Below are 18,539 nucleotides of genomic sequence, written 5' to 3'. Positions count from 1 at the left end.
TGAATCACTAAATGCAAGACAGGAGTTAGACTCAGTGATCCTTATGGGTCCCTTCCAACTCAAGATATTCTGTGGTTCTAAAATTGCCGTCACCTCCCAAATTGTTTAGATGGCAGTTGTGTAAACGATGTTGGTCTGCCTGAGCCTGGGCAATGTCTGCAGGCATTTTATATTGACTGAGCCCTTGTTACTGATAGATTCCAGAGCTGATTCACACAACGGGAAAATTCCACTTTTGTCAACGTGAACCTGTTCTGAAGAGAGATGAGTAGAGAAGAGAGATGCATACAGTCATGCTATGTGTTTAATGAGTTATGTAAAGTTGTGCACATAATGCAGACAGGTAGCAGAGATTTCTAGTTCTTGTTTCATCTTGTGCATGTTTTTTAAATCCAGGACATGTAGACCACTAATCTGTGCAGGATAGTTTTTGTCTGGTGAAACATATATTTTGTAGGCCAAGTTTGAGATTATAAGCATCCTTATAATGGTTCTGATGTCTGCTGACTAATATGTCTTTTTCCCTTTTTCTTCCTACATTTTCTGGTACTTTTGGTGTAGCATTGGATTGTAAAGCAGTGTTACTTATCTCTGCAATATAGACAAGTTTAAGCAAATCACCTAAGTTTCTATTTCCTGATCAGTGATGGAAAAACCTTGGTTTGTGGTTTGACCTAGAAGTACATATTGCAGGAAATGCATGTGTTTTTGCACTTGGGCTGCAATATCCATTGTCAGTATGTGACCCACAGCACTGCAGAGAAGCATGCTGAAGTATCAGAGCTGACCTGGTTTTCCAGAAACTTGCCTGCTCCTTACTTTAATAGTCTTTTCTTCCATAAACATCTACAGGCCTTCTCTTCTTTGAGCTCAGGCACCTAGGTGGTATGACTAGTCCTTCAGACCTCAGAATGCATGCCCAGGAAAGTTAATCTAAATGAATGACCTAACAGCCACAATTTTATATGTCCTTCTGTCTCAGCAAACTGGAGGTACATGTTTAGGAAGGCAGTAATTGATAAACGAAAATGACGATGAAGTCTTGATTATCCCTTATCACCTGCGCTTCAGTTTGTAGTGCCAATGTAGGAGCATAGGAAGGAGAAAATAGGCTCGTTATTTCAATTTTTTCACAAAAATGTTTTTTTAACTCCTAAAATTTGATTTTCTGTGGCTACAGAATTGCAGTAGTTGTGAATAAAGGAAGATGCTGCTGTATATTTTTTTTCTCTTAGCCTACTCAGGGGTTAGCATAACTTAAAGCATTTTCAGGCTGTTAAGTTTATGGCTGTTTCTTCAATGTTTACTGATATCTTGGTGCTTCATAATACCTGCATTGCTTTGTAGGTTTATTGAGTCCTCTGGGACAACTTTCTAACTCAGTGATGTGCAAGTCTGGACTTGAATATAAACAAACTGCTGCTCAAAATAGTGTCTTTCCCTCAATTTTTTTTTTTTTTTTTTAAATTTAGATTTTTCTCATTTGAGAAATTAAAAAGTCTGCTTTTCAGGCTTGCTGCCTATAAAAAAATAATTGCTAGGTGCGCACTTGGAAAGACTTATTCTAGAAGCTGGAAACGGAATTACCATTTTGAGATACTGACAAGTGCTGTTTTTAGAAAGCGTATGGAAAAGTATGCAAAACTACATTTAGCATGAAGACATGTAAACTGTAAGATCTCACAGGCTCCTAATTTCAAGATGAAGAGAGTTAAATTATAGATTCTAATAGTATCTATGAATACTTTATAACTCTCCGAAATCTTTCTGTTTGCCTTTGTTCCTTATGCCTTTCTCTGTAACTTCTTTCCTTTCCAATCTCCAAGTCCTCTCTGTTCTACAGAGTGCACTAATTCTTTTTACATGTGCTAATAATATGGTCACAATGCCTTAGGCCTCAAATTTACAACCCAATCATTTCAAGACCCAGTTGAAGGTTTACCCTCCTTTGTTTCAAAAGTTCCCATGGACTCAGTTACGCAAGGCTACTTCAAAACGTTTTTTGTTTGCTTCCCCTGAGACTCCCTTTCCTTAATGTAATATTGGCCCTGTTTCCATTGTTAACAATATTTCACTTTTTCCTTTTTAAGATGCATGAAATTTAGAAAACGTTTAAGGCGGCTCTCAAATTTCATTCAGATCTGTATTTGTTCTACTTTAAGCATTGCCCCATAAATTTATTTTTCTCTAAAATGTTTGTCCTAACTTTGTCTTATTTTTAGTACTTAATTCTTGACTGTCCGCTCTGTTGTACAAGGTTTTTACCATTCAAAATTTCTGAGGCAAAATGGAACACACAGACCCAGATTTATTTATTTATTGATGCATACCTGATATAGAGTGAAGGGAAGAGGATGAGAAGATAAGAGTAAAAAGCAGCTTATTCTGAAATGAGATCTGACGTAATGGCGGAAAAACTTTTGCCTTCTGATACTCGTGTTCCTTCTTGCTTTTACAAAACTGATCAAATTATATTTTTGCATTGCTGTTCTATTTTGCACTGCAACAACCTGAGGGTTTCCTTTGTTTGAATTGCAAAGCCCTATCTTGAGAAAATAAGAGGCAAGAAGAATGTTATCCTTCTTCGGAGAAGTGCATTCCATTCATATGTTTCTCCCCAATCCCTTCCTAATATGCTGTTGAATTCCTAAGGAAAAGCTTTGATACTAATTTGGAGACTCAAAGTGAAAGTGACATCTCAGTAATGTAAATAGGCTTCCTGAAGCTATGGACATTTAAAGCTCTTACCATTATAAACTAGTATATCTAATTTTTGGTCTCCAAGTAAAATCTTCAGGTCTTTAAAGTTTTTAAACATCAAAACCTGTTACACTCTCAGTGAAGTACAGTGTCCTGAAAGTATTTGTGATATAAACATTTTTTGAATGGGAAAGTTCATAGAAGTCACACCTGCTCAGCTGCAAGAATTTCCTAAGGAATGAAGTTGAGGTGGTCATCAAGCATGATAATCACAAGGATGGCCTTGCCTTCCAGCCCACAGCTGAATGCTGTGCCTGGCCAAACAGCTGCCATGTGTCACGATTTGCCCCGCAGCTGTCAAGTAATACGGTTTGTCTCCAATCTTTCCTCGAGAGGTCAATTCTACAGGAGCAACTGGGATTTGTAAGCACCCATTGCCTGTCATTGTCAGTGGATGCGGCTGGGCAATTAACTGGCATCTGTCCTCCCACCTGGTACTTGTGGTGCTACTTCTCAGGACGTACTGGGTCTTTGGTTTGTTGCTGCAGGGACTGTAAATGCACACTGAGTCTTTCTCCCAACTTTAGTGGGTTTATGATCAGGGCTGTGAAGTATCGTATGGTCTTGAAATTTCATTATGGTCAGCATCTTAAGCACTTGTGCAGAGCTACATTGGGCTTTTATCAGGGGCATCTTACTGCATAGGTAATTAGAAGCAAGAGTAGCAAAGATATGACTAGTCTGCTGCCATAATGTGCAGTGAAAGAATTTAATAGCAAAGGAAATACAATTCTTTTTGGTGTATGCAAATGATTTTCCTTGGAATGGCATATCCTGCGAGATAAGAAAAAGACAGTGTAAACAGGAAAACGAACAAATACAATGCGGATACCATGCACTGTGCTATTCTTCTACTATAAAGTATAGCACCTTTTAGTTCTAATTTTAATGCTCGTCGAAAGAACTGTACCAGTGCACAGATATCTCAGATTAACTCTTTGAAACTGTAGTCCCATAAAAGGGATCATCAGTGTCACAGGGAAGTATTTTTGGAAATATTCCAAGTAATTAAATTTGAATACTTACCTAATTTTTATCTTGACAAAATTGCCTTTTGAACTTGATGCTTGTTTATTCTGTCTGTGTTGCTCGTATATTATTGGGGTTTACTATGGGAGAGTCAGAAATTAGTGTGCTCCACTTCATCTTCTTCCTGAGGTCGCAAGTGAAGGAACAATAAAATTTCTAGGCTGAAATGAATTTCATTAAAAGGAGATCTATTTAACCTACTGCAAGTTATTTTTAATATCTGCCTTGGTGGGATTCCATGAATTTTGCATCTGTGTCCTGATTGATGTAGGGGTGGAGAAGTGAGCAAATAAAAAATATCAGTACTGAATCTTACTACTTAATGAAGAAAACTTACAGTTACAGAAAGGACTAGAAAAAGGAAATAGAACAGTGCTCTGGATTTGCTCATGTAATTTTTTAATTTGCTGTTTCCTTGCCCTGGGTGAGAATTAAGAAGGAGATGGAAGAAAGCAGAATGTAAGATTGCTAAGAAGAGTATTTGTGTAGGAACTGCCCTTACTTCCACTCATGTTTGCGTTGCTGTTTGCCACATTTTGCTCCTTCAAAAATTTTGTTTTTTCCTATTTTATCTGCTGAAAAACACAAGCAATGAATGCTTCATTTGCTTCTGTTCAGCAGTAGTCAGAGTGTTGTTGTGTCTAATGCTTTTTGTTAGTTAATGCGTTCCCCTTCTGTGTGGGGGGAAAAAAACTAAAACAATATTAAGGTGTATATAATTTTCATTTACATCTGCACTTTGTTCTGGGACGCCTGAGAAAAATGTGACTGGTGATGCCCATATTAGATTGAATGCTGTACTGTGATCAGCAGAACTTGCAAAAACAGCTTACTTCTGCTTTTTTGTTTTCTTTTTAATATCCACCAAAACATGCCTTGGTTTAAAGTGCTCAGAAGCACACAGGTGCTACTTGACCACCACGCAGAATATTTACCTCAGGCCTAAGCTAAGTGTTACCTTTATAAACCAGAACCCTTAAAATTGAAAAAGTAGAATTGTCTTTAAAGCAGCCACATGGCTCTACGTAATAAACTGTGGTAGGGCTCAGTACTTTTATTAGCTAATTAAACTATGTTGAGAAAAATGCTTTGGGAACACACACCTGAATTTATAACAGAATTCATTCTGTACTTTTACCATGTGGAAAGGAAGCGCATCTGGGAGTGAGTGGGAAGAAAGGCTTTTTCAATTGCTTAAAAAGGAGCTTGAAGTTTATTTTTTTAAGTAAAGTAGTTAGTTTAGGAGGGAGCTCAGCAAGCTCTCAGCTAGATGGGTTTTCCCATTGGTTTACTGAACCAGAAAGAGACACTGATTTATAGGAAGCATGTCTCACAAGTTCCAGTTCTTTGGCTTTCCCTAGGTACAATTGTCATAACATGCACTTCTTGCTAAATAAGACCACCATCTGCAAGCATCTCTCTGTGGAATTCTGTAGTCATGCTACAGTAAAATATACTTTTGAGTACTTCTTTTAAAGTAAAGCTTTATCTCCAGAAATACCACCTAATCATTTTGCTAAAAAAAACCAAAAAAAACAACCACCCCTGTTCTTTGTAAGACTTATGAAATGGAAAACCAAATCTGAATAAACGATAACCTGCTAAGCCACTTGCATTCACTGTTGTAAATGAAGCTCTAACTTTGTTTTTTATCTCCAACAGACAAACAACAGAAAGGTGAATTTGCCTTAGAGGGCTACACCATCAGAATGAATAATAGCCTTCGGAAGGACGCAAAGAAAGATTGCTGTTTTGAAATCTCCGCTCCTGATAAGCGCATTTATCAGGTTGGACTTTTTATGTCAACTTGAAATTAAATTGATAAAGCCGTTACAATTCCAGTTACTGAATTAACATTTCAGTGAAACAACTTCCACTGACATCTTAATAAAAAAAGGAAATCCTTGCTTGCTTATACTATATATTCATATATTAGGGAAAAAAAATCTAATTTAAAAAATATATGTATGCATTCAAATACTATCATTTTGGACAAGAACAGGGAAATCTATCATCTTTATCTATTCGTCGTTTCAATGTTAGTATTTTAATATCATATAGTATGTCTGTATTATTTCTTGGATGAATTAAGTAGCGGAAAAAAAAGTTAAACAAAATATCTATCAGTGTTAAATACGTACTGTATTGGTCATGGCTTTGCCAAGTATATCTGCTTAAAGGCACATATCAGCTGTGCAATTCAGAGATCTATCAGCTAGACATCAATATGGAATGTAAGTTTAATAAGTTTTAAATATCTGAGATTGCAGTTGAAAGCCAGTTAATTAAGCTGTCAGGTAGTGTGTTGGAGTCTGACAAGAACATTTTTAAGAAAACTGTACCCAGCAGTCTAAAGAAATTCATGGGTGTCTTCTAATTGTCAAGGGCAAATTTTGTTCATCAGTTCTGGCTTTGACATTGATGAAGAGAAGCAGCTTTTTTTCTGCACAGCTGCCAGCTGCTGATCAGAGTTTCAAATCCATCATCCTCTCCTTCAATTACGTAAATTTGTCAAAATTAGCTTTACATTATAAGAAGCATCCTTGCAAGAAAAGTACCAGAAGACATGAAAAGAATTACTAATGGTTTCTTGAGGAAGTGACGAGAATGCTACAGACCCTTTTTTTATTGCTAATGAAATTGTAGTTATGTTTTTGTCATTACTACTACTCGTTATTAATAAACATAGTTTATTAATATTTATTATTAATAGTTTACAGCTGCCACTCCCAAAGAAGCAGAGGAATGGGTACAGCAAGTGAAATTTGTAATTCAAGGTAAGCCAGCCAGAAAAGCCATATCCTTTATTATCAGTACTGCTTAGTGATGGTAGTGCTGTCCATTAATAGGTCTGTCACGTTTGTATCTCTCTTATTACTACTTATCCAAGTTTTGAATAGCAACTCCTGGTTCTCAGTCATCTTGTGGCTTTTACATGACTTTTCTCCTTATGCAATATATTTGCTTTTCCTTCCAATAATACCATATAGCTTTAAAGCTTAATTATGAGGGTTGTAAGAAAATAAGCAGAATATACTGCAAGAACCAGCTTGTAAAATGAAACAAATTATGTTTTCATTTTGAGTGAATTTATTTTAGTTATTTACGAAACGTTAACTTTGCTTTTACATAGATATGGAATCTAATACTATTCCTGAGGAAGAGGAAGAATATGATGATGTTGGACATGCAAGCAGTGAGCCAATAGATGACAGCATTTATGAAGAACTTCCAGGTATTGTTGAGATTTTTTTAACCTTATGACTTGTGATAATTTTGTCTTCTCTGCTTCTAGTTTGATAACCTGAGTGGATAAAGCAGCCTGATGCCTAAGATACATATTTAATTTTTCTATGACATTAGATATGTCTTTAACCAAATCTGAGTGAGTACAGTTCAGTTTTCTAGCAGGGGCATCAAAATAGTGCAGGAAGTGTAAAGGTGGTCTTAAAGGACTTTTGGCTCATTAACATTCTCTAATACGTAATTTTTTTTTTAATTAAAAAATTGACTTGCCTTACAGCTTTTTTTCCACCACCTTGCCCATCATTTTTTTACTTTATTCATTTTGCCATTTATATTAGGCAAAAGTTTTCTATTGCTCTGCTGCTGCCCAATATAGATTTTACAATCTCGCAAAAAAGCAATGTGTTGGCTTGAAGGGGCTCTGGAGATGGACTGACATGCTTTGTTTCATATCTTCTGGCATGACTATGGTGTGACACACAAGATTTTAGTGTGAACAGCTTTTGAATTGATTATAGGTATTTAAGTGATAGTAAGGAGGTGTTTGATCTTTTTTATATTTTAAGAAGCTATTTTAGAAGTAACTATTCGGCCACCGTTAGTTAACAAATAATAATTTAAAATGGTATGACAGTAATCACTTTGCATGACATAACATTCTGCATCCCTTGCTGTTTGAGTCAGTGCAATTATCAGCAATAACTTGAGAGAAAAATCCAGTAAGGTCACATGATGCTGACTAACTTTATTTATCTTCTAGATTGAATATTCTGTCGATGGGAGGCAAAAAAAAAATAACAACCACCCAGACATTTTTAAGTTTGTCTTGATTTTCATTTTAAGGTTGGTTCAGTGAATTGTGGGAGAAGAAAACATGAGAGACTTACTAAAAAAAATTCAAAACTACTGCATAGAATTGGGAAATTGTAGGAGAGCTTCTGCAGTGAATATAAAATCTATGTTAGGCAGCTTAATCTCACAGCAGGAGTAATGCACCCAAACACTGCAGTGCTTTTTGGATGCTCAGGCTCTTAGAGAAGATGACCCTTTATGCTTGATTATGTTTTCATTAAGGAAGCTCTACACATGTTCTGTTCATGTTCTACACATGTTATTTATCCCCTGTGATCTTGGAGTTTTTCATTTTCATGTTGTGAATTAGGGATTTACCTTCCTTATTTTGTGCCTTCTCCATCTTTTTTATTTTTAATTGTAAGCTTTTCAAGAAGTCTTACCTTCTACAGTAGAGCTCTAATTTTGGCTGTGATGTGTTGGTGTAACTAGAAAATAAAAAGAAACTTGCTATAGATTTTGAGTGACAATAAATTTTTCTCTCCCACAAATGTACTTCAAAAGTCATTTGCCTAAATGGCAGTAAAAACTAATGTTTCTGTTGCCCTAAATCAGTCTTTCACCTCTTTATCCTTAACATACTGAAGAGGATTAGATGAAGTGCTAGTTGACAAATCTCACAAGAAATAGGCCTTACTTGGTTCTTGTAATTCCGTTCACTTAAACTGATAGTAAAAGAGTATGCTCCACTTTGGTCTCAGCTGGCTTCATTAATGGTAGGCTTTTAATTCCCACTGACTGTCCTTTTTATTTTCCCAGGTAAGTGAATGTATTCTTTCTTCCTTTCATAGTCAAAAAGTGGAAGTCCATTATCCTTGCTGTTAGTTTACTTTCTAATCCAGAGCAAATAAGAATTTCTGAATTCTTGTACCTTTCAGTTCCCTTAATAATTTCTTGTAAAGCCCAAAAGCCATGCTAAACTCTGGAATGGAGAAGACACATGCTAAATCCTTGTGAGGAGGAAGAATAAATGTATTTTCACTTTGTATTGATCCTCAAAGCATCTTGATAGTAGGTCCACTAACTTTCCATGCGTCGAAACTTTAAAGTCTTGTACTTCAGGTACGCAGGTCATTGTATGTTGTCATTATTTATCAGGCTGTAATTTGCCATTTCTCAAGGAATCATTTGCATAGTCTAGTGTTTTTTTTATATATCAGCATTTCAAAGCAAATTAAACTAGTTCATAATGCAGTCAATTTTGTAATATCGGGCTTAGTATTACAATAAAGAGTGTTTGGATTAAAGAGAGGATATGTATATTTTCTCACTATTTTGAAAAACTGAGTATTTTGAAGCGTAGCAGTAATCAGAATGGGCTGGTGCAGTACTCACTAGCTACCGCATTGCTTTCCCACCCCCCATCTCTCATGTAGCAGTAGACAGTGTAGAAAAATGAATTTTCCAGACAAGAGCTCACTAGTTTCAATCCAGTAATAGTAATAGTCTATTACCTATTAAAAGCTTAGATTTCAATGGAATTCAATTTGTACTGCTTGCTAGCAGAAGAAATAGGCTGGTAGTTGCAGATGGTACAAAGACAGGTGGAAAAATTAGTCTTTATCTTTTAAATCACTTTCTTTAATAGCACATACAAATTCATATTTACTATAGAAGCATCATTTGCCTGATTCTCAGTCAGTGTGTTTTACTGTGTTTATTTATGTGGAGTTTAAAACATCAGAACTGCTAAAGCTTTTCCAACTTTTAAATCTTCCTTGTGAGATTCTTTAGGGGGATAAAGAAAAGCTTTATACTTTTTCCAACAAATTAAACCACTGTTTTATTTTAAATGAAAGTGCATATGGAAAACATAGTTGAACAGAAATAAAAATATTGTCAGTGAGGACCCATTTTGGGCTCTTAAAATTAGCTATTTATTTTCTACTTTAGTACACTGTTCATGGTTTTGACATGACAATTATGTATGGCAGTACACAGAACTGATTCTTCGTCTGTAACACAAAATAACTTCTCAAACTCTAGTGTTAAACCATGTTATATATGTGTATAGTTATATCTGGATGCATATTCTTTAGTCTAGTGGTGTTTAAGAAAAAAGTACAGAGTTGTTCTTCTCAGGAGTTAGTTGTCATTTTTCAAGACTTTGTCTTTTCTTATCACTCCTGAAGACCAAATTTTTTTTAATAACCTGAGATCTTAGTGACTTAATTTTTAAGGGCCCTCTCTCCTTCATTCTTTGGTCTTGTATCTGTGTAGGCCACATACACGAAGTTGCAGTACTAACCACTGCCTGCCACCGTGATCCTTTCTGAAAAATCAGTTGTGTTCTTTCTATAACAGTCTTGCACAATAGGAGGACAGCAGTCTTAATATAAGCTCTCATCCTTATATTAATTTTCAGTCTTGTGTTATCTTTTTCAATTCTCATTCTGCTTGCAAACTTGCGTGATAGTAGTGATTTCCAGCGCGTACAGTATAGCTTCCACCAAAATGATTCTAAAGATAGGTTTGATGATCTCTTCGGTGCTTCTTGGTAAGGTGGGAAATCCTAAGTGATGTGGTGTAATACAAATCTGAAATTTCTGGCTTTGCGTCATTTAATTTTAACCTGTCCAAAAGATAGAGACTATTTGGGTAAGAGGACAGTGAAATTCAGTGCTGTCTAGCCAGGGGAATTGATGTGGGGAACTAATCCAGCCAATACAACTTGCGTCAGTCCCTACTTGGCTGTAAATTAAATTTTGGGATTGGTTCAGTGTTTGACTGGGACAAGGATCATGGGACTGAAAAGCTTGCCTTTTTCTTTTAACTCTCATAATCACTCCTCTGCCAAACAATTTGATCAAGCCACAGTATCTGGCCAGTAATTCTGTTTTGCAGTGTAGTTGGAAGCTTAGCTAGGGAAACTCTGTAACCAAGGCAAAGCTCGGGGAAAGGTAAGAAATGTCTTAAGTTTTATGCAACAGAAAGTGTGCTATGCAAAGAAACATTTTTTATGTGGTTGCTTATTTTAAACGAAGTATTTTAAAGTAATAGCTTTAAAATTATATTGATTTTGTTTCAGAACTTATTTCTAACACTGCTTATGAAGATGGAGAATGATCAGCTTGTCTGTGACTCATGATTGTCTCTCGAAGCAGCTTTGTTGTCTTAATTTTTAACAGTTAATCTCTGCAGCTAAATAGCATAACTTAATGTTCTTCTCTTGTTACTCAGTCAGTCTTGTTACTCAGCTTTGAAGAAGGAAATTGTATATATGATGTAACCTTTTCACAGCTCGAAGGGGGGAAAAGGCAAGAATGTGATCCCTGGTTTACCTCTAGGGAAGAAAGAAGTCGTGATTGTTTAGTGAGGCTTGAGTGTAAGCTTGACCTGTCATTCACAAACACAAGATTATAGCAAATATTTCCATCCTCAAAATGTAGAGTCAGATGTATTGACTTTTTGGTTGCATAGAGGATTTCACAATGATGTGTGAATGTACCTTTTCAGTAGACCTGTGCTTGCTTCAGAGTTTTCAATATATCACTGCCAAAGTCTCTGGTGCCTGGCAGTTCCTGTTGTGGATCATAGCTGTATGACCAGTTCCCAAAAACAGTAAGCTAAAACAAAGAAACTGTTAATGGATCAGTGTGAATCAGAGCGATAGGTCCGAGTCAGCAGAGAAAAAGATGATTATGGAATCTAACTTCTTATTTGTGAAGATTGCTGTTTAGTATATTATATATCCTGGTATATTGTCCAAATTCATTCCAGCATCAGTTATTTATCAAATATTTATGGAATTCCTTACTTCTTTTCCACAAAAGTAATATATAATACTGTTGTGCTATTTAAATATACATATATTTTATTTTTTCCCACAAAAAGAATTCTAACTGTATTTTATTAGAAAATGACGTGATTTCTAAATCTAAGTAGAGTCTGGGATATTTGAAGCTGAAAAGTAGATCAGAATTTTTGAGGACTCATCTAAAGACGAGTTTAGAAAGTAATTACTGAAAATGTTTTGAATTATTTTCATTAAAACATATTTCATATCCAAGGATGGTGAGGTGGTTTTTCTTTTTCTTTTTTTCCTCCTTTTAAAGCAGTGAGGAATGGTCATTCTTCAAAACCATTTTTTTCAAAAATTGGATCTCATTGTTGTTAAGAAATTAATATTTTTCACTTGTTTAACCATTGCATTATTTTTAAATACTGGGTATGTTTGCCCACAGTATCTTACTAATAGATGCAATATCAGAATAAGAGGAGATGCTACAGGGCTTACTTCTCTGTAAATCAAAAGATATTCAAATAATATAAGATCAGTTTAAAAAAAAAAAAAGTAAACTACACATTGATTAGCGTATAGTAATGATTTTTTTTTTTCTGCCTACGTGTTGTTTTTTTTTTTCTTTTCCTTTTTTTGGGGTTTGTTTGTTATTATCACTGGGATTTCAGGTCTTCTAAGCATCTTTGATAATATGCCAAATATGGGAATCACTGGAAAACATTTTGTTGCTGCTGCATATTGCTAACTTTAAACTACTGTGATGGACTGGAGCTGTGTCTGAATTCTCTGTTGCCCTGGGTTATGAGGCAGTACTCTTGTGGAATTAAATTAAAAAGTGTCTTTCCGCTGATACTCAATGATCGTGAGACGTAAGCTATGAATGCAGCCAACTTCTTGTATTTGAAGACATCACATCCAGAAGATGGTTAGGAACCCGGTACCTGAATCTCAGCTTTTGTTCGCCATGAGAGCTTGTGCTTTATCTTCAATTAATGTAATCCTACATCTTAAGAGGAAACCTTTGTTTCTGTTGATGTTAAATGTCAGTGATGGAAGAGGTGGTAAGACAATCTGGTGTATCTGAAAATAATAAGATGTCCCTTGAGTGGAAAGTGGCGAGTCTTTGAGAGAAAAACTAAGGTTCACAGGCTATTGTGTGTTTCTTGAAAAGTGAACATATATTGTTGGTCTGTGGATAACAGGTGTCCTATAGCTGTCAGGAACTCTGCTGTGGCTGGTGCAATTCAAATGTATCATAAACATTCACAAACATCCAAGTGAGGAAGCTGGTAAAAATGGAATAATAATTGAGTATTCAAATTTAGGCTGATTTGTGTGCAAGAGGCACTTGCTGGACTTGGGGATGGAGGATTTTCTGCTGAAAAGTACTCTTAGAAAAGAGTGTTCTTTGTTTAGTAACATACTTCTGGGGCAGAAAAAATTGTTCTTCTTTGCTCTTCTAACCAAAATACATTACTTATTCTAAGCCTACATTTTCAGAATTTCGGATTGAGTTTTCTATATTCCATTGTTGCAGTTGTAGAAGGCATGGTGGCCAGCTGTGAAATTCAAAGCAGTTAATCATGGTATCTACACTAAGTGGAAAATGTGTACAATTAATTTTAGGTATTTTTCTCTTGTTGAAATGCATACGAGACTTCACAGGCTTCAGAGTTCACAAGAGGCACAAACAGTAGTATCCTTCCTGAATTGTGATCCATTGTAACAGTAAGTTGCATAAGAATTCACGTTAGAAAGGCTGTGTTTATCAAAGTCTCAGGTTCTCAAAGGCTAAATTTTCCTCAGTATTTCAGAATTAAAAAACAAAACAAAAGCAAACAGAAAAGTACCCAATCAAACAATAAGAATAATAAAATAAAAAGCACCAAAGAAATCTAGAAATGGATTGCTAAATATTCATTTTCTGATGGCATTTTGAAGCATGTTTGCTTAAAATTAGAAGGCATAACTTCGTAATATCTGAAAAGGAAGTATTTTTAATCATGAAATTCTATGTTTAAAGAAGCCTTTCAAAAACTAATTAGTACACATCTCATTGGAAGGAATTTACTTATTGAAATAAGATTATTTTATTGCAAGTACCAATCAATCATTTTTACATTGTTTTCTGTGTGCCAGTACTAAATAACTTTTGACACTATTGATCTGCAAAACCAATCTGATGTGAACAGTATGTGACAGAAGTAGTTTGTTATTGAAAGGTAGAATTCTGTTCCAGAATAGCTTGTCATCCTGGGGAGAGAAAATCACACAAAGTAATTTTACTTGTATCATAGCTTTTTTTGATGAGGACTGTGTTTCTGACAGTTGAGTTCATGTTAAATGTGAGCAAAGCTTTGTTTATGCATGCATGTCTTCAATGGGTTATGGACCTGAAGTTCTTTCTTTGGTGGCACTGGTTTTATCTAATTAAGCAGCAGTGAAATAATTCTAATACAGAGCCTTCAGAAGAAATGCCTTGGTATGTGAGATAGTTTATTAACCATAAATTTGAGGAATTGCTGTAGTTTAGCAAGTTCAAAGTAAAATGTCAATTGTATTATGTATATTTATGAAAATAGAAAATTTGGGCTTGCTCTACTGCTTGAATATAACTGTGATGAATGCTATATAGATAGATCAAGGAACCTTTACTTTTTGAATTTGTGATGAATGACTGCGTATCAGGCTATTAAAACCATTAGGCAGAGTCTTTTGAGAAACAAGAACAACCAGAGGTTATACGGTGCCTCAGGCTAGTGCTTCTCAACTTTTCTGGCTTCCACGAGGTAGCTATTAAAGAACCATAATTTATACAACTGGGTTCTAAAATAAGACCCAGCAAGGTGGGCTTTAAAGGCTGACTTAATCATTCTGTTACTGTACATACTGCTATTCTCTGATTTGAATTCTTAAGTCTTTGGAAAGCATAAATCCCTCCATATATATATATTTATAAATATATATATATATATATATATATTTATAAATATATATATATATATATATTTGTCTCAGTATACTTATCTGCTATCCACTTTCCTCAAGATGGAGAAATTAGGCAAACAAAATACTGCTAATTAACTAGAGCTTCGTGAGTGTTGCCTTTCTTGGCTGCTACTCTCTGGTTCCTTGTCTTTGAAAGGAGCAGGTTGGCTGCTTCTGGGAAAGGAACACGGTCAGCAGGGTCAACCAGGTGGGGAGGGAAAGATGCAACAGTCTTCTGTGTCCTAGTGTAGGGAGGGGGAAGCTTCAGAGGTGCAGGGTGCAGACATACAGGTGATCTTCAGCACTGAAGGAAAGATCGTTGTCTTAATAAGCCAGAAGAGGTTGGGGAGAGCTCATTGCAAATCAGTGAAATTTGGACTAGAGAGCAAATAGGAAGAAAATAAGTCTGGAACACTGTTGGCACGGGGGATGTTTTGTTTCAGTATTGTTTTGTTGTTTTTTTTTTCCCCCACAGTCTGCTTTTTCCTAGGAAATCTTAATTTTTTTTTTTTTTTTTAATGATCTAATGAAAACTAATTTAAGAGCTTGGGAACTTTTGATTTCTTTAAGCAAAAAGATCGAGTGCTTCTCCCTATGGTTTGTGGCCAGGCTGCAACAATTATTCTGTCCTTGAAAACTGAATGCAACCATGAGTAAAGCTAGGAAATAAAAGGAAGGAATCTTAGTGTCAAGACAAAGCTATTGTCTCTAGTGCAAAGCAAGAGTATCTACCCTTCAGTTATCACAAAATGTATTAATTGAATGTATTTTCATACCTTGTCTGAAATTTATTTCTGAAGGAGTAAAGTTTCCATTACTAAATATTGAGCAGTGGTTTCAGATAATTCAGTAAACAACATTTCAAGATGGATATGATTTTGTTATCATTTCCATAAGGATCATTAAGACCAGTTTCTGGATTAAATCACCTAGCTCAGGCTTTGCAAATGGCTGCTTGTACACTACAACTTGGGACTGCGCTGTGTCATTGGCATAAGGCCTGGAGAATCCAAGTACTGGCTGCAAGAGAATTCAGCTAATCTGGGACTCTAGAGGCCCTGGTTTTTCTGAGAACCAGCTGCATGCCGATCCCACAGTACAGTGGCAAGCTGCTTGGGAGCAGTTTTCATCTCCTGTTTATGAACTGTTTTCAGATCCCTGCCGTCCTCCCTTGTCTCTCAGACGTGCCTGTAGGGCTGGTGACATCAGACATCCAAAGCTGCTGATCCCACTCTGGTCCTAGTGGATGAGAGGAGGGGAATGAGACTGCATTTGTTAACATGTATAGAAAAGAACGTGGACTTGTTACTCCCAAATACTGTATGTGTAAACAGTCTGTGTAGCAGCTATATTTTTCATTTTATTTCTGATTTATTCTCATTTTTCTTTACTAGTGAATCAAAGCAAGCACGTTTCACAGTTACTTTATTTCATCGTTTAAGCTGGAGACATTAAATTTAACATAGTCACCATAACTGAATTTAGCGGCATGTGCCACGAACAGTGAAAAGAGGCAGTGGTGTGGGTTTATTACTTTTCATGAAAGAGCCCAAAGGGTGAAGGCTGGTTGGCTTTTTTTTTTTTTTTTTTGGTCAATGTGCATTTAATGATCAACACAGAGAATATAAAAATGTCTTGGTAGAACATTTTAAAGGAGTTGCTAGAGAAGCATCTGGGAGCCAGACTTTTCTTGTGGAAACATGCCAACAACTGTATTGTGTTTCCTCTCACTAAAGCAAACGAGGCTGAAATGCCTTGTCTTCTGTGCCTTTTGGAGTAAAGTCATTTCTGGAATCAGGCTATAAATTTGAATACTTTAACCCTGCAGATTATTAAAGGATATAATGTGGTTTAAATAAGATGCTTTCTTTATGATTCTGTGTATGTAAATATTATGTCAAGTCACATTTGTCACAATTAGGGGTACATAATTTTCAGAAATGACTTTTAAATTTAAATCTTGCTGCTGATCAATGAGTATGGGAAACTTTACTTGACATCTGAAGACGTCTTTCTGTGTAGCAGATAAATTTAGGCCTGAGAACTGTAACTCCTGTACGTGGTTGTCAAATAACACTATACTACAAAGTTATAATGTATAGATCAGTTAATTAAATACTCAATTGGTAGATGTATTTATATAGAGAACTATTTATGTTTTCTATGAAGATCTTAATAGCTACCACGTTTATTTTAGCAAAACCTTTATTAATAAAAGTTTATAAAATGTCACGTTGAATGCTTAAACTATTTACATAACTAAGAGCTATTATGGGTTAAGAGAACAAACCAATTTAGTTACAGTGAATTCACATAAATCTTTACAATGCTTATATATAAGAACAGAGTTATGTGCATGCACGCGTATTTAGAAAAGCAGTTTCTGGTGCAAATTCCTGCGAACCTACAACACAACTGTGAAATCATTTTCAACAACATCATTTTGTCCAATAATTGCAACTGTTTGCAATTAGAGAGGAGCGCAGGTGAGGGAGCATTTTTTTGTTAATTAGCTAAATAATGTGAAGAGCGTGTAGAAACATCAGAAGTTGAGGCTTATTAACAGAAGTATCCTAAAATATTTTATTCCTTATTTAAATGTTTAAGTATGGCTTTAGATAAGACATCTCTTGCCTGGATTTTACAGGCGAAATTTGAGGCTTTTGGAACATTTTTAGAAGTGGAGCCAGAATTGTCCTTTTGTTGGACGCTGAACTTACCTTCAGAGATCCTTCTGCTTGGGCGTGGAAGTTACCTAGGCTCTCAGTCAAAAAGTGTAGGTAACAATTTAAAAAGTGCCTACTCTAACTTAAGGACTTTAAGAGGAGCTGGATTCTGAAGTTGCTTATGAAATCTTGTTTGTTGATCCATCAATTTTTTTTGTTTTGTTTTTTTGAGTTTAACATGTTAAGACGAGTTCACTCAGCATACACGATCAGACAAGTCTAAGAGACTCTTTCTGAAAATTAATTCCTGAAATAATTAATTTTAAATGCTCATTAGCTGTGAATGTAAATGCAGGAAAAAAATATTAATGACTTTCGAAGTGGCTCTATGTAATTTCTTCTTTCTTCATTATAATTATTGTGTATATATCCACAATTGAACTTGCTTGTGGTGACCTTTATCTTTCCTCTTGAGAAGAATAACTATTATCAGGTCTTTCTTCATGAGAAAATAAAAAGGTCAGCACAAAACTCATCCCTTATTTCTATGCAGTGCACGTTGCACTTTGGCATATTTGTATTGAATTTTATTCATAATAATTAGATCATTTTATCAAGGAAATTTTAGTATTCTAGAATTAGGAATTCTAGATGGTGTGCTACATACTCCTGCTTTTCCTGCCTTCTTCCACCTGCTCTTCTCCTGTGGTTACTGTTGGTCTAGCTGAGGTTTTACAGATTTCTATTCCTCCTAATCCTGTCAGCCTAGCTAATTTTTTTTCTCCATCTTTAATCCTAAATTTACTAATGCCTAGTTCTTCCTCATCTATATCTAAGAAGACAAACAGAATGTAGAGAATGTAAATGTGTTGCTTTTTTTCCCAGTTGAGATTTTGAATTATTTGTTGTTTGGGACAGAATGACTGGGTTAATTCAGCTGTCACTCAGAATATGACTGTGAAAGTTGCTTATGTGCAAAGTGAGTTCCAAGCAGGCACTCCAGGCAGAAGCTGAGCTCATGAAATCTTAATATATTCATAATTAAAACCAGGAATCGCCTGTACCTCTGTGGATTTTTCAGTTGTCCTAATGAGTATATTCTGTTCTGTCATTCAGGTGACTGAGCATGCTTTTCCATCCATGGTGATACTTGGTTCTTAAAGCCTGAAGGGCCTTGTGAACTCCTGGAAACAACAGCTCTTACTAACCAACAACCTTTGTGTTTGGCAATGGAACAACATACGTATGAGCTCTGC

The 18,539-nt window shown here is 35.6% G+C and overlaps 1 protein-coding gene across 1 annotated transcript in view; it reads left to right on the top strand.

The window, feature by feature from the left end:
• SKAP2 (src kinase associated phosphoprotein 2) overlaps positions 1-18,539 on the top strand; it is a 116,647-nt gene that overhangs the window by 75,739 nt on the left and 22,369 nt on the right. The window contains exons 7-9 of the mRNA XM_085226235.1: positions 5,452-5,576; positions 6,503-6,566; positions 6,923-7,024. Coding sequence (XP_085082361.1) covers positions 5,452-5,576; positions 6,503-6,566; positions 6,923-7,024 — 291 coding nt within the window. The remainder of the gene's footprint in view (positions 1-5,451; positions 5,577-6,502; positions 6,567-6,922; positions 7,025-18,539) is intronic.

The sequence above is a fragment of the Meleagris gallopavo genome, chromosome 6 (assembly GCF_905368555.1).
Source record: "Meleagris gallopavo chromosome 6, MGAL_WU_HG_1.1, whole genome shotgun sequence".
NCBI classification, from domain to species: Eukaryota; Metazoa; Chordata; class Aves; order Galliformes; family Phasianidae; genus Meleagris; species Meleagris gallopavo.
This window is presented reverse-complemented; position numbering and strand designations above follow the sequence as displayed.